General features: G+C 53.9%; 1 protein-coding gene across 10 annotated transcripts in view; it reads left to right on the forward strand.

Moving 5' to 3' along the window:
* The first annotated feature begins 1,117 nt into the window (after positions 1–1,117).
* Wnk2 (WNK lysine deficient protein kinase 2) overlaps positions 1,118–25,692 on the forward strand; it is a 114,127-nt gene continuing 89,552 nt past the window's right edge. For all 10 annotated transcript variants that reach the window (XM_052728368.1, XM_052728370.1, XM_052728361.1 and 7 more), the window contains exons 1-2: positions 1,118–1,233; positions 1,763–2,469. In XM_052728368.1, coding sequence (XP_052584328.1) covers positions 1,765–2,469 — 705 coding nt within the window. In that variant the 5' untranslated portion in view covers positions 1,118–1,233; positions 1,763–1,764. The remainder of the gene's footprint in view (positions 1,234–1,762; positions 2,470–25,692) is intronic.

The following is a 25,692-nucleotide window of genomic DNA, read 5'->3' on the forward strand; positions in this document are numbered from 1 at the left end:
CTTTGTACTGGCTTCCTCAGGTGAAGTGGGCCCAATGACTGCGCATCACGGGAGAGTGGGCGCAGGTGAGCCGTGGGTTCAAGCAGGCAGAGGGCATGGGCTCAGAAATCAGGTTATTTCTGAGTACAGGGCCCCTACAGTCATGTTTAGAAGTGCCCAGGAGAGAGGCTTGTCCCTGGGAATTGAGTTAGCTCAGGGGGCTGAGAAAGAAGCAGTGTACTCCTCGGGAGAGGCGGCAACCAGCGAGGTGAGTCAAGGGGTTTCTGGAAACCTCTTCAAGTCTCCATCTGAGGCATCTCAGGACGGACTCCGGATCTCTGAGATTTAGGACAGAGAAGTCCTTTCTATTTTTATCTATCTATCTGTCTGTCTATCGTCTATCTTTGAGACAGGTCCTTTGTTGCTCAAGGTGGTGCAACTCCCTGATCAAGTATCCTCCTGCCTCCTTTTCCTGGTGTTGGGATTATAGGCTTGGGTCACCACGCTGGTCAGGGCAGAGAACTTCTGTCTTTGGGATCTGGATTTGCTTAATCGAAAAAAAAATGGACACAGTGCTTACTGGCACCAGCCTCCGTGAGTGATACTTGAGGCTCTCCCATATTCTGGAAGTACAGAAAGGCCAGGAAGACACTCCAGTTTTGTGACCGTACTTAGCAGAGGCTTGGTACCTGAGAGTAGGGTACTCTGGAGCCTGGCTGCTCAGTCCTGGTTCTGTTCCAGGGTTCGGCGCTCTAAGTCACAGTGCCTGTGGCCTGACACCTTCGGAGAGAATAGGGCCCCTCAAGGCCCACAGTCCTGCGGACCATTTCCAAAGATCTCCAGGGCCAGGCGCCTGCCTGGGGCGGGAGCCGCAGGTGGAGGCCATGGGGAGCATCCCGCAGGTGGCGGCGCACAGCCGCAGCCAGGTGGGCGTGTCAGGCCCCGCCCCGCGCGCTGGTCTTGGGGAGGGTGGGACGAACGGAAGCCCCGCCCTCCCCGCGCTCTTGGTCGGAGCCGGTGCGGGAGCGGAGGCGCGCGGAGCCGGCAGGAGCACGCGGGAGCGCGGCCCCGCAGCGGCCCGGCCCGAGGGAGCAGCACGCAGGAGCAGAGCGGCCTGGCGACCCCCGCCCTAGCGAGGACCCCGCCCCAGCGCAACGCGGCCTCGAGAGCGGACTCCGGCCCCGGAGCGCGGCCTCGCCCGCCTCGCTCGCCCGGATCCCCGGGCTGCGGGCATGGACAGCGCCCGCTCGCCCTGTGAGTATCGAGCCCTCCCGCCCGCCGCCTTTGTGTGCGCGCTGCGCCGCCGCAGCCCCCTCCCCGCGCGCCCCGGGCCCGCGTCCTTTGTGGAGTCGGCTCTTATCCGGTGCTTTCCCCCGCCCCGGGCCTCCCTGTCCCCTCCGCAGCGGCCCGCGGGACACCTCTGCAGGGTCGCTCCCAGGCTGGCCTTGACCCCTTTCTCCAGCCTCCGTAGCCCTTCTGTAGCTCCTGTGGGCCCTCAGGGACACCTAGCAGGTCGTCCCCCTTGGAGTCCCCGGGATAGCTCGGAACAGGCCATGTTCGCGGCTCGAGGCTGAGAAGAGCAGGGCATCCCTTTGCCATCCTCGCCTCGGGGTCCCGTCTGCAGCCCCTCTCCTCGGAGCCCACGGGGGACCGCCCGGCAGGCCACTTCTGCGGCGGGGCTGGGCAGGGCGCAAGCCCAGGGGCGGCGCTGTCTCATCCCGGGGCCCAGGCAGGTGCGGCGGGGCTGGCGCTCACGCGGGGCCCGTGTGTCCTTGGCCCGCAGAGATGGACGGCGATGGCGGCCGCCGAGACGCCCCCGGCGCGCTGATGGAGGCCGGGCGCGGCACGGGGTCGGCCGGCATGGCGGAGCCGCGGGCGAGGGCGGCGCGGCTCGGGCCCCAGCGCTTCCTGCGGCGCAGCGTGGTGGAGTCGGACCAGGAGGAGCCGCCGGGCCTGGAGGCGGCCGAGACGCCGAGCGCGCAGCCCCCACAGCCCCTGCAGCGCCGGGTGCTTCTACTCTGCAAGACGCGCCGCCTCATCGCGGAGCGCGCCCGGGGCCGCCCCGCCGCCGCCGCCGCCGCCGCCGCCGCCGCGCCCGCGCCTGCCGCACCCGCAGCGCCTCCCGGCTCTCCGGGTGCCCCCTCGGACCCCGGTCCGGAGCGAGCTGGCACGCAGGAGCCCAGCCCAGATCCCACCACCGCCTCAGCCGCAGCCGAGCCGCTCCCCGACGGCGGCCCGCGGCAGGAGGAGGCGCCAGCCCCAACACCGGAGGACGCTGGAGCCAGCGAGGCGAAGCCCGAGCCCGGGCGCGCACGCAAGGATGAGCCTGAGGTGGAGGAGGACGATGAGGACGACCTCAAGGCCGTGGCCACCTCCCTGGACGGCCGCTTTCTCAAGTTCGACATCGAGCTGGGCCGAGGCTCCTTCAAGACGGTCTACAAGGGGCTGGACACGGAGACCTGGGTGGAGGTGGCATGGTGTGAACTGCAGGTGAGGGTCGGTGCCCACAGGTGGGCTGTCAGCAAATGCGTCCTTGGGTGTGTCCTTGCTCTTGCGCAGGGCTTTAGGCAGCCCTGGGGATGGTGGTGGCTGGGATGTGTCACCCTCTGTGTGGGTGTCCCGCAGGACGTGTGCCGTGTGTATGGATACCCTGTCGGTGCTGTTCCTGGATCTGTGCACAGGTTGAGGCTTGTTATCTTGGAGGTCAAGGCTGGGTATGTGCTGTGCCCAGTTGTGCCCACGGTGACAAAGGCACCGGAGTGGGCAGTGTCTGTCAGCCCCTGCTCCTTGTCGGTCCTCAGAACCCACTTATGAGAGAGAAGAATGTGTCTGAGCCCTTTTCTAGGTGGCTTGGAAGCTCCCAGCTGTCCTCAAATTAGCATCTTCCTGTGCCCTGTGAGATGTAGGTGTGATAGCTGCAGATGCCTGCAAGGGCTTCCTCTGACTCAGGAGTGGTGGTGCTTCGTGGGCCCTCGGGGCCCTGCTTGCCAAGGCCTGGAAGCCCTGTCGGCAGCCTCCTTGTGTTCTAAGAGCCCGGTTTGTTCACGAATTAGGTGTGTGAGTGAAAACCATGAAAAATGCCTGTCTTTTCTCTCTCTCCTTCCCCCTCCCCCTCGTCCCCACCCCCCTTTATTCCTTCCGTCTCTATCTCTGTTTCTGCTTCTCTTTTCCCTTTCATTTTGGAAGCAGAGGCTCAGCATGCATTTTTCATAGCCTTGCCCTCACGTTCGCTGTGTCAGCCCTGGCCCTGAAGATTATATAAACCGCAACCCTAGCCGTCCTGGGGCCAGCCTTGGAAGAGGAGGCAGCTCCTGTCACCGGGGTGCTTACAGGCCCTCCCTTGCTGGGAGGGAGGGGCAGCTGTCAGGCAGGGGCCAACTGGGAGAGTGCTGGCTGGAGGTGTAAGCCTACCCCATCGGCCTGTAAAGTTAGCTGGCCTTCCAGAGCTGATGCATCCTGGGCGAGCCTGGGTGAACTGGGTGCCAGGGCTCCCATCTACTGCGGGATGCCTGCACTTTGGGCCCAGAAATGGGATTCAGATGCTGTGTTCTCTGCACCTCCCGGGTGCTCTGCATGTGTGTACCAGCTGGGCTCATTTCTGAGGTGTTGACCTGTCATCAGCCCTGAGACAAAGAGCTACAAAGGTCTTGTCTCCTCACTGCCCTTTGGTTCTGTCATGAAAATGTGGCTTTGCATGAGAGGGTCAGTGGTGTCTTTTGGGGACTTTCAACAGGAGTTGACTTTCTTTCTCCCTCATGGTTCCTATGAGAATTACCTCTGTCTTTTGCCTGGCATGTCCTAGACCTTGCAGAGAGGCAGCCTTGATGGTGCAGAATGGGTGTGGATGGCGAAGAGCAAGGTTTCTGGCCCAGGATCCTGGAGTGTGCCCAGTGCCCCTGCTACCTGAAGAGGCACAGAGGAGAGAGGATCTGGGAAGGGGAGATGATTCTCCATTCTGGGGAATGGCACGATTCTTGGCTCCCCACTTTCCTGCTCTTGCCAGATGACCAGTGTGGCTCTCTGAGCACCTGCTGGTACTGCTACTATGGAATGTCACTGAGGGTAGAGGACAGAGCAGGGGTGCTACAGCAGGCTGGATGTGAGATAGACTTCCGTAGTTTTCAAGCCTGTCTATCTGGCTGAGGCATTGCAGAGGCCTGGGACTCTTATTAATTCCCCTTCCCTTTAAGGCAAGACAAGTCAGTCTGACCTTGTTGTGGGCGGGGCAGCAGAGGGTGGGACCTGGCACGTGGCCAGGGGTCTTTGGATACTTGGCTCTAGGTAAAAATGGGGTAGCTTCTGGACTTTAGTGCTGTTTCTTGCTTGGGGAGACTGGAACCCCCCAGTAGGTAGAGAAACTGTCCTCACACCTCCTTCATTGAAAGGTTCTGCTGTTCATGTTTGGCTCAGGCTGCAATGCATTACATGGGGTTACCTTCCTCTATCTGGTCCACCCTGGGAAGGTTCACGTGACAGGGGCCTGGACCAGCTTAGAGCCCTCTGGGTGAGTGCCTCCTCATCATAAGTCATATTGATGATGGGATCATTGAGTGACTGCTTGATACCAACCAGGAGGTGGCTGGATGTCACAGGATCTGGGAGGATGGCAGAAGCCTGACTGGGTCCTGGGAGAAGCCCACCCAGAGGCCCCTATGTGGTGTCCTGAGCTGAGGATATAGTGAGGCAGTAGGGATTCTATAGATACCCAGATCAGGGCACAGGCTAGGAGAGGGGAACCAGAGTCCTTGTCCTGGGTAGGGGTGTGATCCCCATCCATTGTATGCAGAGGGCCCCAGCAGGGTATGGGCTATAGATTTCCTGGCTTTGAATCCAAGAGGGAGCCTTGTTTATCCACCATGACTGGGTTCCCTCGAACTTCTGCAGTCTCCAGTGTTTCCAACTGTTGGGGAGGGTTCCTGGATTCTGGATGGCATGGTGAAGGGAGGGTCTGTCAGGACTTGGTTTTCCTCTGGGGGAAGTTAGCCTCCACTGCCCTCCCTGGACACCCAGAGAGTTTTGGTCTGTTTACTCAGGTGCCTGTTGAGTGGCTCCTTCCTTTTCTCACCCTCGGTGGTGGGCCTGGTGTGGCCTCCACAGTGGTAAACTGCTTGAAGTCTCTTTCCAGGGTTCTGTGCCAAGGGGCAGAATCAACACAGTCACAGGCCTTGTGAGCAGCTTAGAGGACACTGGGTTCCCTTTAGTGACTTGTGTTGAAAGGGTTTGACAGGGAGAGCGGTATGTGCTGGTTCCACATCAAGGGCAGGAAGATGGCCCACCTTCTCAATTGTAGCCATGCCCAGCTGGAGCTTGGATTATTATTATTTTTTTAACTGGGGGTGAGGGGGGGTATTTAAAAATACTTCATCCTGTCCTCTGTCCTTTGAACGCACTGTTAACTCCTGCTAGCAGAGCTCCGTACAGTGGCAACAGAGGAAGCAAAAGCGTGCCCAGAATCCTCCGTCCTCATCCTTTCTCCCTGCTTTCAGGGGACTCACTGTCCCCCGCTCTGTGCCTGTCTGCCACAGAAGTTCTGCTGCATGCTGCTGTTGCAGGGAGGGGACTGTCTCCAAGGCGGGGCCCTCAGCCAGGGATGAGTCCATCCAAGAGGTGGAGGTGCTCAGTCCTTGATCCTCCGCAAGCCCAGCTTGCCCCTAGCAGAATGGTATGAGGCCTAAGGAGGAAGTGTGGTGGGTGGAGGCTTCATGTCTCAGCCCTGCCTAAGCCTTGTTTGCTAAGCACGGAGGAGACAGCCTCAGGGTCCTCCCGTCACTAAGTGGGTCCTGCTGCTGTGTTGTGGGCGCAGTGATCTTCCCACCTCATGCTCTAGCCAGATGTACAGTGCCCCGCCAGTGCTGGGAGCAGGTGTCACCCAAGGGGTCATCCTGTGTGACTTGTGCCTTGGAAGGCAACTCAAGCGCCCCTGAGACTTTTCAGAGGGTCCTCTCTGCCTTCGTGGCATCTCGGTGAGGTGGACGTCCCAGGCCCAGGGCTGGGAGAGCCCCCGGAGTCAGGCTGTGATCACCTTGTGCAGAAAGCCTGGCTGCTACCTTACTGCTCTCATCCCTGGCCCTGTGGTGTGGGGACAGGAGGCAGTGAGCCACTGTCCCAGCAGGCAATGGTGCTTGTGGGGAGAGGACACTCTGAGACAGCGTGGCCTGATTTGGCTGGCGGTCACCTGGCCTTCTTCCTCTTTTTGTTTTTTAATCCCCTGAGTGCCTAATTTCGTTCAAAGAGCTATAATTGACAACTGGTCCGTGTTAGCGCTGAGCTCTCCTCCTCCATGCATGCTGACCACAGTCTTGGTTTGCTTGGTGGGAAAGGTTGGCTCCGGCTGCCTGAGTGGCCTGTGGGTATGGCTTTCCCATCAGGTGTAGGAATGTGGGCACCCGCACTTGGGCCCCTCCCCCCATCCTCACTCCTGAGTGGTGTCGTGAGGTGTGTGTGGTGAGCCATGTGGTCGGCTACGGTGAGTAGCTGTCCAGGCTGCGGCTATCACTCCTGGAGTGTGGGGAGGCCAGGCACCCGTAGAGGCAGGTGCTTCTACATACAGATGAATGTGAGCCTGAGGGGTGTTCTCACAGGCCCAGGGCTTTGGAGGTGCCCAGCTGAGTCTGATTTAAGGCCAGATCTCCATGTGACTGAGGCACGACGGCCGTTTCTTTTCCCAGTCCCCATTGAGGACCCGTCTCACACATGAGGGGAAAGTGACACAGGCGGTTTGTTTGACCTGCTGTCCTTGAGCTGGTGTTTCTACAGCTCTGGTTCCCCGGATGCCTGTGAGGCAGCTAGATCTACTTCCCATGGCGTTGGCCTGGAACTTTCTGTGAAGATAGCCACATCTCTCTCCATGTTCTATCTGCATGAGCCCTGCAGGACATTTGCTGAGCACTCGCACCCTGGATTTTCCTCATGTTAAACATGGGCAGGGTGTCCAGAGCGTAAGACTGAGGCCCAGGTAACTTAAGGGTAGTTACTGGGGTAGCAGACAGGCCAGATGGGGACTTGGGGAGGGGGCACCGAGGGCTGGAGGAGTTCAAGGTACGTGAGATTGGCTGGGCCCTGGACTGGAGACAGCCAGAGCCTGGGTGGGGGTGTGCTGGTGGTGAAGGATCAGGCTGGTGGCTTCAGGGTCGAGAGACATCTTAGGCAAGGATGACTCCTGAGTACTTGGCTGGGTGAGGACTGGGCAGGCTTTGAATGTCCATGTTTCTAGGGTGCCAGGTAGGGCAGAGCTCTGAGGATGAGTTGCTACCCAGAAGGTAGTATCAAGAAAAGGGAAGGTGATGATCAAGAACAGTGGTTCTCAGCCTGTGGGTTGTGATCCCCGTCACACAACAGATATTTATGTTACGATTCATAACAGTAGCAAAATTGCAGTTACGAAATAGCAGTGAAATAATTTTATGGTTGGGGCTCACCATAACACGAACCTTTAACTGTATTAAAGGGTTGCAGCACTAGGAAGGTTGAGAGCTACTGTTCTAAAGGGTCTGGATGACCCTGGTCAGCAGTGCAAGTAACCATACGCACTGGTCAGATGGACTATTGTTCGGCCTGGCCCCTGGTTCCAGGCCTGGGAGCACTCCAGCGAAAGGATCAGGTTATGAGCCTAGGAGACACAGAGAAATGTCTGCAGATCTGAGAATGCTGTGGTGGGGACTTAGAAGATTTGTGGGAGGGAGCTGACTCGTTTGGACTGGACACCTGTGGAAAGGCCCTGAGGTTGGAGCCAGAACGGCGTGGAGGAGTCCTCGTATCAATGGTGAGGTGGTTAGATGGGCCTCAAGGGCAGCCTGGAGGTGTGGTCAGGACTTTTGTCTGGGGTGTTCTGAGCAGACGAGAGGACAAGAGTACATGGCAGGGAGCCAGCTGGGAGAGAAGGGCGGGAAGGAGGGTCAACTCTGGTGTACTTGATTGTGTTAGAGCGTGCACGATCTGAGGGTGGAGAAGAGCATGACAGGGACTTGGGCCCGCAGGACACAGGACAGAGTTTTGCTGGCAGAACTTGCCTTTGGGAAGTTCAGGTGTGGATGCACCCACGGAGCGTGAGGTCGGGGGGTCTGAGTTCTAGTGGAGGCCAGGCCAGAGGGGAGGTCCCTAGAGCCCCAGGTGGCTCCCCCAGGTCAGGTGGGGAAAAGTGTTTCCTCTCTTCATGTGCTAAGTCACAATAAGGAAGTATACTGTGACCTCTCTTGTCATTCTCGTATCTTCTGTTTTGCCAGCCAGCTGTCCAAGACAAGTTCACAGTCTGAGCAGTATTGGGCTGTTTGGCGTGTTCAGAGCCGATTGCTCACCTTCCAGAAAGCTCAGTCTTACTTGTGGTTCCTCTGTGCCCTGTGGGTGTCTCTCAGGACTTGTGGCTGGGACCTGGCTTTGGGCCGAGGCTGCAATGTGTCCAATGTGAGTGCACAGAGCCCAGGTTACTGCAGTAATAGAGGAGAACTTGACCTGGTCCAGTGGAGGTTTCGGCTGTGTGTCTGGTCTCCTTTGTGGTCTGTGCTGGGCCAGCAGCTGTGGTAAAACCCTTGTGTCTGTTTTGAAGAGCTGAGGTGGATTCTAGGGCCTCAGCAAGGGCTATACTGAGCAGTGGTACAAGGGGGTCTTTGGGAATGTATAGCCAGGTAAGATATGCCGCCAAAGATTCTGGCCCTGTACACATAGATACTGCGTGTGTATGTGGGGGGGACCCTGCCATCTGGTGGGTACCTGCTACTGAGAGCCTTAGTGTTTTTACCTTGGGGTAGGGGGATGCCAGCTCTCAGAATTGCATCCCATAGAGCATACGGATGGACCTGAAGTGGCCATCTTTCCGCCTGCATAGTAAACAATAGTTTGTAGTTGTGGAGAGCGAGTTGATGCTGGCAGGGCTGAGCCCCAGTTCCCACCTTGGGGTAGGGGAGCAGCAGAGCCTGGGGCGCTGGGCTGTACCAGCCTTATCATCCAAGTTGCAGATAAGGGCCAGGGCATGAAGCACAGCAGCTGGAGTTTGAAGAGGCAAGTCAGGACCTGGATATGGCCACTGATACCCCAGGGCTGAAGGCTTCTGCCTAAGAGGCGGGGTGGTAGGGTTTGATGAGTAGAGGATGGTTGCAAACTTCTGCTTCCCAGTGTTTTGAAGTCCAGCTTTGTTCCTGGTTCCCAGACTATTGGATTACTACTTCCAAGCGAGCATTCATTAAATATATGTAGCAAGTCTTTCTCTGTCCCACCAGCCAGCTCCCAAATAATGACACAGAGACTTATTATTAATTACGAAAGCCCGGCCTTAGCTTAGGCTTGTCCCACTAGCTCTTCTAACTTAAATTAACCTGCTTCTATTAATCTATGTTTTACCATGTGGCTTTTTACCTTTCTTTCATTCTGTATGTCCGACTCCCATGGCTCGTTGGTGTCTTGCTTGTATAACTCACGTGCTTAGATGATTCTTCCCCATTTCTCTCTCTGCCTGGAAGTCCTGCCTATACCTCCTGCCTAGCTATTGACCGTTTAGCTTTTTATTACACCAATCACAGCAATACACCTTCACCCAGTGTGCAAATGTCCCACAACGAATATACATTAGAACTGTGGAAAAGAATAAAAGAGAAGTGATCAAGATAGTGTGGTATTGGGAGAAGGGCAGACAGGTTAAAAGAATAGAGGTGAGAGCCCAGAAGACCCCCACAAAGAAAGGCATGGCTCTGGTGAGAGCTCTTTTAGTGGAGGAGTGAGAGGCTTTTCAACAGAGTGTGGGACAGGTGGACCTTCAAACCCAGGGCCGTGGCTCAGCACAGCGCATGCTAGGATCCCTCTCCACTCTGCAGAAAGACACAAACAAACAGAAGGTAAAGAGCACACACCTTTCAGACCGACAGCAGACCACGCAGGACCCAGAACACATGCCCTTCTGGAGAATAACCTACAAAGGATCACATCTAAGTCTAAAATGCTCAGAAGCTAGGCAGAAACCCAGGCGACCTTGGTTTTGACGATGACCTTTTAGATGCAGCACCTAAGGCACAGCCCATGCCAACTAATTGATAAGCCGAGCTTCATTAACGTTAAAATCCTGTCTGTGAAAGACAGTCAAGAGGATGAAGAGAGCAGCCACAGACTGGAAGAGGACAGTATTGACCAATACCTCTGATAAAGGAATCCAAAGCACACAGAGATGGTTTCAGAACTCAGCAGTAAGAAAATAACCAGATTTAAAAAAGTAATAGCCAGGTGTTGGTGGTGCACTCCGGAGGGAGAGGCAGGCTGGTCTCTGTGAGTTCAAGGCCAGCCTGGTCTACAGAGTGAGTTCCAGGACAGCCAGGGCTACACAGAGAAACTCTATCTCAAAAAACCAAAAAAAAAAAAAAAAAAATAAATAAATAAATAAACTTAAAGAATTAATAAAACTAAGAAAAAGTAGGCTAAAGGTCTAAATAGACACCTTGCCTGAGAGGATGTTCATGTAGCCAGTAAGCATGAGATTATGCTTAGCATCATGTGTGGCCAGGGAGATGTAAACTTAAGCCCCAGTGAGAACACACCGAACCCCTATTAGAGCGGCCAAAGCCAGAACAGCTGACGCCACCACATGCTAATGAGGACATGGGGCAGCTGGAGGGCCCCCTCGTCACGACTGGTAATGGAAAGTGGTGGTCAGCAATCTTTCTCTTAGCCTCGACTCTACCTGGAAGCATTGACAGTTACACACCCGCATTAAAAACCTGCTCGTGAACGTTGGTTAAAACACAGAAGCACCCGAGATACCCTCCAGTGGACGAGTGGATTTTATGGTACGTCCAGAAAATGGAGTATAACTCCGCACTAAACAGAACAGAGCCGTCAAGCCGTGAAAGACAGGGAAGAACCTTGAATGCACATGAGTAATGAAGAAACTGACATCTAAGGAATATGCCACACCAGTGTAGGTGTGGCTGTGCTCAATGAATCAACCGCATGCATGCTCTAAAAGGTGAAACCAAGGCTGGCAGGATGGCTCGGCAGGTGAAGGCATCCAAATGTAGGGAGAAAACTGACCCCTGAAAGTTCTGACCTCTGAATTCTTCCTGTGTGCCCCCGCCTAGTAAATAAATAAATACAATTAAAAATATAAACTTAAAAAAAGGGCAAAGTCATGGAGGATGGAGGTAAAATAAAAATGTAAAGCAGGGCTGGGGAGGGACATCCAGAACACAGGCCATTCCGTGTGACACTGATGGCTGTGGGTGGCTTTCACTTGGCCGAGCGTCTAGGGTGTACGGTACCAAGGGAACTGGCAGCCTTGACCATTGTCTCCAGGGAATAATGACATGTCTATTTTGGCTTGTTGCTTGCAGTAAGTGTACCACACCTGTGAAATTTTCCAGCACAGGGATCTCTATCCTTCTGGAACCCAGAACTTCTCCACAAAACAGGGCTTATGAAGAGAGAGGAGCCTCATTCCACCAAAAAAAGGTCCTAAAAATAAAAAGCCATCTACTATCCAGCCAACACAACTGCCTTGATTGTGTGTTTTACCTGCATGCATACAGGTGTAACAGCTGTTAAGTACCTCTTGATTTGCTGCTGTCAAGGGCTTCTGACGTTCCATGGTTCCACCTGGCTCAGGGATGCTGTCCTAGTCCTGAGGAGATGTTTCCGGAGAGGGTAGCTCAGCTCTTCTCTGGGGAGGTAGGGAAGGACAGGATTGGGCCCCTTGGACCAGCAGGGCAGCCCTGGGTCAGGGGTGCTCTCAAGCAGCTGTGACCCTCACCCCGATATTTGAGGGCCAGCTGTGTCCTAGAGGCTCTGGACATCTTATTATGGCCAGGAGCACAGTCCCTACTGGAGGGTGAGAGAAGGTATGAGAGGCTCAGGGCCCGCAGTCCTGGAAGCGTTGCTCAGGGTAGCTCCAGGGGTTTCTTTAGCAGGGAGCCCTTGGCCCAGGCCTCAGCCCTACAGGACCTGGACATACCATAGTCAGGAAGGAAAGGCTTGGGTTTGGTGGGAACTTCCTCGGGTGCTGAGACCCACCTGTGAGCCCATCAATCATGAAAACTCTCTTTTCAGAGAAGAGAAAGGCTCAGCTGGAAGGATCCTGTGAAAGGTCATTTGGCAAAGCCGTGTTGGATGGCATGGCCCGTGGTATCTTTGTTGCCTGAATGTCTTGCATGTGTTCAAAGTGCAGCTGCAGAGAGAGGCCTGGGAAGTGTTGGGTCGGCCAGGCATGGCTACTGTGGAACTTCTCAGAGCCTTTAAGATGCCTGCTGGGCTTTGAAGTGCTGGGCTGTGTGGGAGAGTGTGGCTTACCTTACCTTTACAGAGAAAGCTTTCCTTTCCCTGTAGGGTGTCTCGTGGCCAGGGTGGGGAGGTATGCACTGGTGGAGGGGGCTGGTGTTGGAGGTATTCTTGTGCTATTTCCCTGCATCTCTGCAAGGGTGGGTCGTCCTGCACAAGCCAGTGGTGCTGTTAACAGTGTGTGAAGCTAGATGTGGAAAGCTGGGTGTCTCAGGCCAGATGTCCTGGAAGGACCACCTCCCTCCACTGTCCCTTCATGCCTGCCTCTCAGTGTGTATGCTTGTGAATGGGTTGGGAAGACTTTCAACTGTGAGCCACCTGTGGTGAGCTGTGCCAATCCGAGGTCATGCCCGGAATCTGAAATCTAGAGACAGCCACATTAAGAGTCCCGGGGCAGCTCACCAGTGTTGGAAGGGGGTTAAGACTTTTTTTTTTTTCTCTTTAGCTCTCCTCATCCACTTTGAAAGTTGACCCTATTCATTTTTTGTTTTGTTTTGTTTTGTTTTTGTTTTTCGAGACAGGGTTTTTCTGCATAACAGCCCTGGCTGTCCTGGAACTCGATTTGTAGACCAGGCTGGCCTTGAACTTACAGAGCTCCACCTGCCTCTGCTTCCAGAGTGCTGGGGTTTAAGGTGTGCACCACCACACATGCCACTACGCCTGGCTTGTGTTTTAATTCTGGAAAGAAAATATTTATAGGTACTTTCTTTGAGCTTTCTGGCTGCAAGAGGATCTGTAGCCTTCACTGCTCCAGGGGTGTCTGGGAAAGGCTTGATTTACATAACTGCTTTTGATCTCTTACCTGAGGCTGAGTACCCTGGATGCTCAGGATGGGGGGGGGGGGGGACAGGAGTAATTTCTCCCTCTAGGGGAGTGTTGGTGCTATGTGCAAAGGAGCCCTCATCTGCCTGGGTAGGTCCCAAACAGAGCAGCCCACCTGCTAGCTTGCCTGTCTGTCCTGATCCACGTCTGGTCTGGGTGGGTATCTGCAGGCTCTGAGGCTGCTGCTCCTTCCCGAATGTCCTGCTCCTTGCTCTTCACCCCCATATGGGCCCCATTACAGCTTTTTCCTCCTCCCAGCAGTCCAGGTTCCACTTCCCTCAAACTTTTAATTTTTGAAAATCCCTTGTTGGTAGCAGGGTGGAGTTAGGAGCTGAGTGCTCTGTCTCCATCGCTACATTTGTGTGCGTTTTATCTGACCCACTTTGGGTTCCTCCCTGAATACTTCAACAAGCATCTCCTGACAGGAACAGGGACAGGTCCCCACAGAGCCTCTGCAGGGTCACGCCCAGGGCCCCGGTGGGTGGATCTGTTGGATGTGTCTGATGTGTGGCTTTGTGATTCCCACGATTGTTCTCCCTGGGTTCCCTGTTTGCACCTGGAACCTTGTCAGTGAATGAACTGTTGCCTTGTTGCCTCTATTTTAATCTAGAGCAGGGGTCCTCAACTTTCCTAATGTTGCGACCCTTCAATACAGTTCCTCGTGGTGTGGTGACCCTAACCATAAAATTATTTTGTTGCTACTTGATAACTGTAATTTTGTCACTGTTATGAATTGTAATGTAAGTGTTTGATATGCATGATAGCTGATATGTGGCCCCCGTGGAAAGGTGTTTGACCCCTAAAGGGTCACGACTCACAGATTGAGAACCACTGGTGTAGAACAGCCCTTTGCCCCTTTATTAACAGCAGTTAACCTTTCAGTGTTGTCTTCCAAGACTCCGGACGGTGGTCTGTAGAGAGACTTCGCTGGTTCTGTCTGGTGTTTCTGCCCAGTGGGATTGGATTGTACGTCTCTGGAGCAGCTGCCACGGGGTGCTGCACGTGCAGGTCACAGGGCTGGCCAAGCTGCTGTCCCTGCGGAGACATGAGTACTTCTAGCCCAGAAATAGACTGACACCCCTGGACGCCCTGTACTCTGGAGACTGAGCAGCTCCCATCAGGGAGGGCTTCCATTTTCCCTTCTGAGGAGGAAGCAGAGGGATATCGGGATGGTTGCTCAGGCTTACTTCAGGCACCTGCCTCGAGCCCAGGACTGTGATGAAGCCTGAAGATACTGGGCAGTAGGCTGCTGCTGTCCCGGGGCCATTCTGTTCTAAGTTGACTTGGAGCTGCTAGGGACTCCCTGGCCCCCTGTCACTCTGAGCTGCTGGTTGGGAGGCCTGCATAAGAGATCCACCTATCCCCCTCCCTCCCCTGTCCACTGACTCCTGGTAGAACCCCTGTGACTTCACAGGATGCCTGGCCTGCCTGAATCAGGGCAGAGTATGTCTGAGCTGTTCCTCTTCTGTCATCCCTGGACCTGCTTCATTGGGATGACACCCTAACGGGGTGACAACCAAGAGGGGCTCTCTCTAGGGAGGGATATAGAATGGAGCCTACGACCTCCTCCCCTGCCCGGAGGTGACCGTTTGTCTGATGTCATCCTCCTGGGAAGTCTGTCAGGTTCAGGTTCATGCTTACTGCATCTTTGCTGATGTACGCGGAGGTCTCACAAACTACCCAGGGCCATCTCCACCCACCCTAGCCCCACCTCCCACCTGAGGTTGGCTGAGCAATGTGAGCGCGGGTCCACTGCATTGGAAATTGTGCCTGGGCCCCCCTGACCTGTTGTCACTTTGCTGGGGGCCAGGGTTGGGCAGAGACTCTGCTTAGCCCCTACCTCTGCCCTCCCAGTTGGCCCAAACTTCTGTCCTCTTCCAGGCTGGGCCTGGAGCTACTGTCTTTGTCTGAGTCTGAGACTCTAGGAGGATTTCCTCATGTCCTGGCATACGGTTTCCACCTGGCTATGCCTCCAAGAAGATGGCTGATGTCTAGAGTTTGGGGTGAGGTGTCTCCCAGCTGTTCTCATGCCTTCAGGGTCTCAATGTGTCTCCTGTTCTCCTGTCTGAGCCTAACCCTTGGGCCCCATCACCCCCTTTTGGCAGCAGGGTTTGTACTTCTAGCAGTCAGAGTATTTTGGGGTGACATTCCATCTTTACATTAGGAGACCATCTTGCTGGGCCAGTCAGCAGCGAGGTGCCAGCATCGCTTCAGACAGGCCTGGGTGTTTCTTCTCTTCAGTAGTTAGTTTCAGCAGAGGAGAGAGTTTGGCCTTTTTGGAAGAAGCGTGGAAAACACAAGGCTGTGCAGGGGGTGGGGAGGGGCATATGCCACTGCCCTCCTCACTCTTGGGGTAGGGTTTCAGAAGCCCTGTGATCCCCAAGCCTCTGGCACAGGGTCAGGGGCTGGCCAAGTGCCCGAGGAGACAGGTCATTGCTGAGTGAGGTTGCTGCAGCTACCGAGAGGCTGTTGGGCTAAGAAAGCTGAGGACTGCTGCCTGCTGGGCCCGTGTGGGCACCTTTGTCTCCAGAAAGCCAGGGTCCACTAACACTGTGCTTGGAGGTGGGAAGAGGGTCCTCTTTTTGCTTGGTGGCCTGCTGTACTGGCCCAGTGGGTGTGGTAGGTGCTGTGTAGGGGCCTCTGTCCAGGAGTGGAGGTGATACTGCATTTTATAGGTAGTCTCATGTGGACAAGTTAAGGTAGTAGGGGTAGGTATTGGGAGGTATTATTCACTGTGACACCATCAAGGGTTTAAAGTCCTGGGGTTTCTATACCATTTGCCCATCTTTGTGGAGTTGGGGAGACAGGTGTGGTGGTGGCCCATAACCTATCCCATCTGGAAGTGAAAATTCATCTTTAGAAGTTCAAGGTGAAAGTGAATGGTAGGTGCTGGGGCTATAATTCAGATGATAGAGTGTTTGGCTAGCATGTGAGAAGCCCTGAGCTCATTTCCTAGCATGGAATAAACCAGGTGTGGTGTATATACCTGTAATCCTAGCACCTAAGAGGTGGACAGAAGTTCAAGGTCATTCTTGGCTACATGATGAGTATGAGGCCAACTTGGGATACACAAGACCCTCTCTTCTCCCCTCCCCCCCCAAAAAAGTGTCCCTAGGGTGGTCCTCCCTAGAAGAGAAAGGGCATCTGTAACAGATTGGGAGCAAGCGCTGCAGGAACCTTTGGGGTGCTCCCTCTGAGTGCTCTCTGCAGGTGGCTCATGTCCTTGTCACTTCCGTTCTGTGGCAGAACTCACAGGAGCAGGGCCAGAATACCTGCCCAGCTGGCTGATAGCCCTGAGTACCTTCTCCTGATAACTAGGACCTAAGCCCCAGGTGAGATGTTGGCTGAGGCCCAGAGCCAGCACCTGCTGGAGTCCCCCCTTCTCCTCCCAGTGGCTGCCTGCATCTCTGTGTTTACTGCTCCCCATCTCCCCCAGCTCGGTCTCCCCTTGCCCTAGGAAGAGCCCGTGAGGCTCACTTCTGGCCTGTCTGAAATGGCCTGTCAGCCTCTGTAAATATTTGATGACCGCAGTGATAGAAGACAAAGACCTGCTCTGTTCCCTGCAGGAGAGGGAGATGGTGACATTGGAGCGTTCCAGCCCCATTGGCTGCTTCCCCGATGGCTTGCGGATGGTTTTCAGGCAGGTTCTTTGTGTCTGTTCACTCCAGGACAGAGGAGAGCCCCTCTGCCTGCCAGGGTGAACAGTGGTGGCTGCCAGCTTCCCACCTGGAGTGCTGACTGGGTGGTGAGGGACTGGGTCTGGCTCGGGGTCTCATCCCTCTGACTCTGTCTGACCTTGGCCACCGGGCCAGGCTTAGGAAAAGAAGTGGTGACCTGAGCATAGCACAGGCCCTTGGCGATATACAGGGGCCTTGGCGCCTTGCTCTGTGGCCTGTCCTGGCCTCCTGTGTGCCTGTGGGTGTAGACAACCCTGCTTGGGCACATGTGCACACATGTACGTATACATCCTCTGCTTAGCTTCCTTGGGAACAGTCCTGCCTTGGGGTGCTTCCGTGGTAATGAGGAGGCTTTATGGAGGGGCCACCTGTCCCATGGGCCCAGGGGACACTGTGTTTGGGAGGAGCAGGAACTACTTGGGGGCCCTGGGGCTGTGTGATGGGAGGGTGAACATTTGCACGGCTGACAGCCTTTAGACAAAAGCCTCTGCGTATTTTCTCTCGTCTGGGGGTGGGGCTTTGGCAGGCTTCCTGGTGGAGGCTGCATCACAAGAGTCAAAGCTGTGATTGTGAATGGTCACTGCAGCCGGCAGGAAGATTTCCTGGGGTTTGGGGAACATCAAGGTGCTTGCAAGCTATTCTTGGCAGACACTCACAGTTGGAGGGAGTGCTGCAATTCTGCAGGCTGAGTAGTGTTGGGGCTTATGGTAGGGACAGTTCTTGGCTGGTCTGCCCTTGTGGGGTTCCTGTGGAGACTATGCCCTTGTCTCCAAGGACCGTTTCTGATGGCATTTGCCAGGTGTCCAAGCTGGTGTTCAAATGGCAGCTGTCAGGGCCACGTCCTAGTGCACAGTGCTAGAGTGGGGGCTGAGGCGTAAGTCTTCCCAGCCTGGTCATGGGCAGCAGTATCCCTGGTGGGTAGTTGGGTACAGGGCTTCCATCTGACTCGGGGTGGGAGCCTAGAGTGGCCTTTGCTAACTTAGCTCCCTGAGGATTCAGGGCTCTACATAAATGCGCACAAAGTCCTGTTAGCCCATCAAGTATGTGGGAAGCACCAAAGGCCTGGCACGGGGAAGCTGCAAGAGCAAGGTAACCTCCCAGAAGGCAGGCAGGTACCTTCTCTGAGTGTAGCAGAGAAGGTGATGGTGGGTGACGGCATGTGCTCTGTGACATGGGCTGCGAGTGGCAGCACGTCAGGGCCCAGAGAGTGCCACCAGGAGGGCATGGCATGTGTCAGCTATGTCTGTCTGGCCAGGGTAGCAGGGCTGCAGGGCTGAGGAGCTGGCTGGCTTAGCCCACCTTCCTTGCAGCTCTCCCAGGGCTGCAGAGCTGTGATCCTGCCTCAGGCTGAGGTTAAATCGGAGCAGGTCAGGATAGGTTAGGCCAGGCTTGGTGGGTAAGGGAAGCAGGGCTGTCTGAGAGAAGCCTGACCTGCTAGGCTACAGCCTGAAGTGTGCTGACAGATGAACATTGTGCTGGTCCCTCCAGCCCCAGATCCTTCCTCCCTCCTGCTACTTGGCCATCGGATTTAATACTGAGCCAATTCCCCATGGCTTCATTGGCAGATCATTTATGCCAGTGTTTAGGGGATAGATATGAGCCATGGTTGAGGGGGCACTGTGAGGACTACCCTCTCCAGGGTCAGAGGCTCTCAGCATGTTGTGCAGGCTGACCACTGCACCCATTGGCCTTGCCGGGGCTGGAGGTGGGGTAGCTGTGATGAAGATGGAGTGGACAAAGCCCTCTGTAAGAAGAGAGGACGACTGTGATGGACCAAGGCTGACACTCAGGATCTGCCTAGAACCCTTGTCACTTGGGGAGACTGCCCGAGGGCCAGCCTCCTCTGTACCCTTTAGCTCCCTTTCCATATAGTGCTCCATTGACATCCTCTCTGACCCTCTTCAGCTACGGAGTCCAGGCCTCTCCGGCCCCTGTCAGGCCTGCTGACTCTCCTCCCCCTCTATTCCCTAACTGCTCTGACCAGTCCTTCTCTGTCCCTCCCTAGCCTCCTCTCTGTCCCTCTGGCCCTCCCTTCGGCCTGTCTGGAGCCTGGTCTCCATAGCAACAGTTGCTGCTGTGGAAGCTGGCGCCCGCTGAGTCTCATCCCGTGGGGAGGTATTTTTGGCACTGCTGAGGGATTTTATTTTATCTTTGGTGTTGACTTTTACTCTGAGTGCCACAGAGCTGGGGCAGTGCTGGAGGCATCTTGATTTTGAGGCACCTGGTCTTAGAGTCCTTTTTTGTGGCACCTGTGAAGACCTGGCCTCCAAGGTTGATACGGGTGTATTTTGGAGAGCAGGTCTTGGGCCCCAGATATGTCAGAGGACCTGGGTGACACTAGAAATGGGTGCATATTGGTGAAAAGAGGCACCAGGGTGGGGTCTGATCCCTGGAGTAACCACAGTCTTGGGCCATGGCCCATTTCACAGATAAGGATACAGGTGCTGTGAAGAATGGCATCCTGCAGGGAAGGCAGGTCTCAGAGCTGCTCTGATGCCTCCCTGCTCTTTTGCAGGGCTCCTGTAGGCATGCTCTGTGTCGTGCTGCTGTTTTTCCCCTACCAGGCGGTCATTTCTGCAAGGCTGCTCCTTTGAGAGCCTGATAATGGCAGAAGTTTTGACAGATGGACCAAGAAGAGAAGGGTTGTCATGTGGTGCCTTTGAGCCACCAGCAAGTGACTGAGTGTATGTGGGTCAGTGGACCTGGGGGTCCTCCAATCTCCACCAGCAAGTGACTGAGTGTATGTGGGCCAGTGGACCTGGGGGTCCTCCAATCTCCACCAGCAAGTGACTGAGTGTATGTGGGCCAGTGGACCTGGGGACCCTCCAATCTCCATGTGTCCTGGCCTGGGGGACTCAGGGCAGGGTGAGACAACCTTGGTTCTCTCCTCATCCAAGGTGCTAGTGACCACCCAGCTCTGGTTTCTGGTTCATCGTGAGGATGATAGCCTTGTGGCTGATGGGGAGTAGGTGACATGTCTTACAAAGTCCTAAGTGCATGCATGCCTGCCCACCCCGCCGAGAAGCTGGCCCCAATCATAGTCCACTATGCTACTATGCCCTATGGTGAGCCCCTGGATGGAAGGTGTACAAAAGGGCTCTCTCTACCTCCTGGAGAGACATGAAGAGACCTCCCTTTGCCCCTCTCTTCCTCATCTCCCTGGAAGATGGATGTGGCAGCAGCTGGCTGTTGTAAACGCCTGGGAGGAAAGAACTGTGCATCCCAGGGTAGGGTCGGGAGCAGCAGTGAGCTGTGCTATGGCTGTGTCAGACTTAGGAAGGATGAGGTACCTCTTAGGCCTCTCTATCTCTTATTCTGCTGGAATGGAGGCCACAGAGATGTTCACAGTGCCAACTCAACCTTTTTCAGACCCTCACTAGACCTGAGAGGCTGTCCCTATGTGGATTGTCCAAAGCAGGAAGACTAGGCAAATGAGGAGCTGACTGAGGGCCTGGGCAACAAGTTACTGAGGGCTGCCTCAAACAGATCAGAAGATACAAGTATCTAGCAGAGCTCACATTCACCCCTTGTTGGCAACCAGGGCCTGTAGACCTTTATCTGGTCCTAAGACCCTTAGCTCAGATAACATCCTGTTTTTGCAGAGTGATGGGTTCAGCCTGTCTTTGCCTGCAATTCCTCCGTAGAGAGGGGATTCCAAGCACAGCACCCTCAAGGGGCATGTCCCTTGCCTTTCACAACCCATTCAGTATGAAGCAGGTGCTCAGTCTATGCTCATGGCAGATGAGGCCAGCCCCTCCTTTTCAGCTCCTCCAGGAGTAGCCTGACAGGTGGCGGAAACTTTGGGAGAGGCAGTCACGCTTCACAGAAATGGCAATTCTCTCTCCAGTGAGTATATTGGTACAAACCCGAAGCCATTTATAGAGCAGATGCCAAAGGGAGCACTTGAGGAATTAAACTCCATGGTAACCTTGCCGTGGAAATGAAAATAGTCTCACTGTAAACAGTCCTCTGCTGCCTGGGTCATGGCCCGGGTCCTCACACTCCTGAGGCACTGGAGGACACTTGCTCCCCCGCTCACCAGGTGCTGTCTTAGATTACACCAAACTTTGCAGATGGTAGAGGATTGGTGAGACGTGGGAGAGAAACGCCATGCATTCAGGGAAGCTCGGCCGTGACTCTGCTTTTATGTGTGAAGCTGGCATTGCACCTTTGTGCTTGCTGTCTGCCTCCCCATCCAGGGGCATCCTGAGGGTCCCATGATCCTCTTTCAGTTCTCTGCTGGGCCCTCTGGGTGTCTGGTTCATTCTGCTATTGTAAGTAACACTACAGAGACAGTTCCCAGGCAAGACACACAACAGCAGGGTGCTTGAAGGCCCCCTCTCCCCCCAGCTCCATGACCCTGGAGCTGACAGTCCCAGTTGAGTGTATGCTTTGGAGATGTCTTATGTCTTTGCCTAAACCTCCCCCTCCCGCCCCCGCCCCATGCTAGGATGGGAAGTTTTCTCCTGCAAGTGGCATTTTTGTGTTAAGATTACCCGATAATTTCTAATTTTCTGAGAAATGCTTTTGAAAACAGTAGAGGAAATACATTGTCCTCATGGTCAAAAGCGAGGACTTGTGCCCAGCCACTGAGCCGGTTCCTCTCCCCATGGTGTGTGCTCCGTGTTCTTGTTCACACATGTTTGGTGAGCTGCCCCCACTCACTGAGTCTGCAGTGGTTGTGTTCTGGAGGGGCCTGCTGCCGGGATGACAGCCTGCTTCTGGAGCTTCCCCAGCTTCACCTACCCCGGGCTGCAGCAGCCTGGCTGCACAATGTGTCCCTTGGAAAGAGCTTTTCTTCCTTTCCAGTGGTCTCCAGGGAACAGCTCTAGAGAGCTGACAGGTGCGTGGAGGCCTCTGATCTGGGGAGACGAGCCATGAGGCCAGGTCTGCCCCAGGTGGGACAGGGCCGAGCAGCTGCAGGACTTGCATTTGTTACCACACTTGTGTTTGCCCGCAGTGGAGGGTGAACCTGAGCCCAGGTCAGGACGTGCTGGTTCTCATGCCCATTGCTCACTTGGAATGTGGACAGAACCTGACTGAGCCCTACTGTACTCTGCTGCCAGTGGCCTGGGCAGTGTGGTGGGTCATGGTGGCCTCAGGGCCACCCTCGGACTACCGATAGGTTGTGCTTAGGTCAAGAGATGACTTGCATTGTGACAGAAGTGGGGGGGGGGGGTCTGCAGCTAGCCTGGGCAGTGTGTTCTGCCCCTGGACCCCTCAGGGGAAGGTGGAGGGGAGTGAGTACCTATTGTACCAAGTCTTTAAAATGACATTTACACATTTACTTCATGCCACAGCATGCATGAAGAGGTCAGAGGACAATTTACAGGAGTTGATTGTAGAGCTTGGGGATTGAACTCTGGTCACAGACTTGGCAATAAGTGACTTTACCTCTCCAGCTCTTATTTTTACCAAATCTTACCAAAGATTTGATTTTACCATAAAGGGGAAGCTAACTGTGGTTGAGGAGGTGGTGACATAACCTGATGTGTGGTCTGTAACCCAGGACTGCAGCCAGACATGTGCTGGTGTATGCTGGGTGACATGAAATGTGTTGTGATGTGACATAGAGTGGAAGCATGTGACAGGCGTTTCTGGCGTCCTTCGCCCATGGATCAAGCCGCTTTGCACTGTCCATGCTTTCGTGCTGGGAAAGGTGAACAAACCCTGCCTGAAATCCCTTGGTTTGGAATTGTGGTCTTGAGCAGTAGGGCTTCCTGTGGTACAAAGTCTTCTGTTCTCATAGGGACACAGTGTAGCGCAGGCTGCAGGAGACCTTGTCACACGCAAAACAAAACAAAACAAAACAAAACAAAAAAACAAAAAACCAAAAAGGGGGAAAAAAACTGTTTGTGTTACTGATATGAGTTTCATTAAAAAACTGTTCAGTGAATTTTGGCTCCAGACTAGGGTAGAGTTTCTGAATAGTTTTCTGAAAGGACTTTAAACACATTTCTGCCATGTGGCACTGTGGAGTTATATGAACTGGCATTCTCAGCACTGACAATTATAAAATCAAAATATCTGCTATGAAAGATGCTAAAGATGTTCTCTCCCCTGTAGCATCGAATTTTCAACCAAGATTTAATTCTGTATGCAAAAATAAACAAGCACCCATTTCATTATTATGAAAATTTGCTTTTTTGAATAAATGATATATGTATATACATACATACACACACAGACACACACTATGTATATAGATATACCAACCAAAGAATTTTGGGTCTGCATGTTATATATACATGTTCATGTGGGGGTGGGTGCAGGCAATCATGTATGTGTCTGCATGCATGTGGGCCAGAGGTCCACATTAGGAGTCTCTCCCAGTCATTCTTCACCTTATTTTTTTTTTTCAATACAGGGTTTCTCTGTGTAGTTATGGGACCTGTCCTGGATCTCGCTCTGTAGACCAGGCTGGCCTTGAACTCACAGAGATTCACCTGGCTCTGCCTCCCGAGTGCTGGGATTAAAGGCGTGTACCATTGCCGCCCGGCTCTCCACTTTATTTTTTGAGACAGGGTCACTCGCTGAACCTGGGGCTCACTAATTTGGGTAGGCTGGCCAGTGAGCCCCAGGGATTTGCCTGTCACTGCCTCCTCAGCACTGGGATTGCAGAGATTCACTGCCCTGCCTGGCTTTTGCTTGGGTTCTGGGATTTCGAACTCAAGTCCTCTGGACTGTGTAGCAGATACTTTACCAACTGGACCGTCTCTCTGGCCTCCAAAGAATTGTTTTAAAATACAATTTTTATAACTTATTTTCAGTAAATGTAAAAGATTCTTAGATGTATTTTATATAACTACATTTCTGGAGTCACATAACAATTTCTCGGTGGGAAGGGGTTAAGAAGCCCTGGTATATGACACATGCCATGAGGTGTGAGTTGTGATGTGTGTGTAGAATGGAACTTGGAATGCAGGACAGGTAGGAAGCTGTGGAGGCTCCAGACTGTACAGCTGCCTAGTGTTCTAGAACCTTCATTTGCAGGTCTGGGGTCTAGGTGCTCATTCTGTGCTTGCCCGAGGGTGCTTAGGGAGGGGGCTAGGCTCCAAGGCTTCTCTCAGTCACCGCCCACTCCATTTCTTGTTCTCTGTCACCCACTTACACATTCACTACTCAGTTACTCATTCGTCTACTGTTCATTCACTCACTACATTCACTTATTCATCTCCCCATTCACTCATTCACTCACTACATTCACTTATTCGTCTACCCATTCTTCATTCACTCGCTCACCTGCTTGTTCATGTAGTGAGCATTTTGTTCATTCACTCATTTTGTGCGCCATTCCTCAGTTTCATCTGTTCTTCAGTCATCCATCCCCTCATTCTCCATCTGCTTACTCAGCCACCTCTTTGGCATTCAGCTACCCGTCTCACTTAAAATCCATTCTTTCTTCCACCGTGCCTCGGTCTTCACTGGCTCATTCACTCACTGTTTCTCCATTCACTGATTCATGTTTATTCTCATGCCTCAGTTGTGAGAGGTACCCCGAGACCGTGCTGGGAATGAGGAAATGGAACGATCTTGGACTCTTCCTGGGTTCATGGATGCATCAGCGAGCTCAGCAACTAGGATGAGGAAAGGTTCTCTTCATTCATAAGGAAAGGCTTGGTGTGGCATTCCTGTCTGATGGGTCTTAATGATTGAGGATGGCCCCAGAGGGACTGCACTGTGCTGACAGTGTGGACAGTGTGCCCTGCATGTAAGGCTGCTGTACTCTTGTTTTTTTTATACTTGCTGATGATGGCCCCTGGCTGTGACATTCCAGCCAGGAACACCCCTCCAGGCCCCCAAGAATGCGGTGCACCCAGGACTCTGGACTGTCTGTGCAGGCAGGTGGGATGAGTTTGCAGGGGCTTCTTTGTTAGGTTCTCACCTGACACCTGCTGTTGAGTCTGTCTGAATCTTGTTTCTCAAAGTGGGACCAGCGTCAGCTTGCATACAGGGCCAAGTCCTGAGGGCAGAATTCCTGTCTCCAGGTCACTTAGTGGGCCCAGGGCATGCATGTCTGTCCCATCATGCATGACCTTAAGTAACTGACTAAAGTAAGGGAGAAATAAGGCACAGGGGAAGGGACATTGAGTGAGAAAGAGAGTCCCCAAACCTGGATTTTCCCAACAAGCAGTCACGGCATGTTTAGACTGGAGAGTTTGCTCCTGGATCAGACTGTGAAATGTCCTAGCCGAAGGAGGGGCAGCACTTTGCAGAGTCTCAGATCCAGTTGGAGGTAGAGGTGGGAGGTCTGTCGTCATCACTCAGATACCAACCTCCTTCCAGGAAGGGGGTGTTGGGAGAGCCGGCTCTACCTCACATGTGCAGTTACTCTGCATCTCAAGGAGGGGATCATGCACTAGCTTTCCAGAGATGTCTGTGTTTCTGCTGTGGGCGTGCCCTGGGGAAGGTGAGTGCTAAAGCCGGGCAGTTTAGTACAGCAGGGTAATTGCTGATTTCATCTGCCGACTCATCTCCTTCACTGCGTCTGTGCGGCTTGGGGGTCATTATTTCATCACATGCTTGCACACGCTCACAGCGGCAGTCTTCACAGCCACTTTGTCTTCACAGGCCTGGGTGCCCTGTAATTAAACAAGCAGTTCTTGGGGCCCTGGGCTCCAGGAAGTTTTGAGTTTGTTTGCACTTAGTTGTGCATCTGTCGTTACATTTTTCTTTTCCAGTTATACTGGAAATTACACTGCATTTCCGGAACCTCCTAAAGCTTAGTATAAACTCACACTTTCTAGGCACCTCCCAGGCTTTTGGGGATATTGTTAGGTAATTTAATCCATCTTTTTTTTTTTTTTTTGGTTTTTCGAGACAGGGTTTCTCTGTGTAGTTTTGGTGCCTATCCTGGATCTCGCTCTATAGCCCAGGCTGGCTTCAAACTCACAGAGATCCACCCGGGTCTGCCTCCCAGTGCTGGGATTAAAGGCGTGCGCCACCACCGCCCGGCTATCTTATT

This window comes from Peromyscus californicus, unplaced genomic scaffold (genome assembly GCF_007827085.1).
Source record: "Peromyscus californicus insignis strain IS unplaced genomic scaffold, ASM782708v3 Scaffold_8__1_contigs__length_139910024, whole genome shotgun sequence".
Lineage (NCBI taxonomy): Eukaryota > Metazoa > Chordata > Mammalia > Rodentia > Cricetidae > Peromyscus > Peromyscus californicus.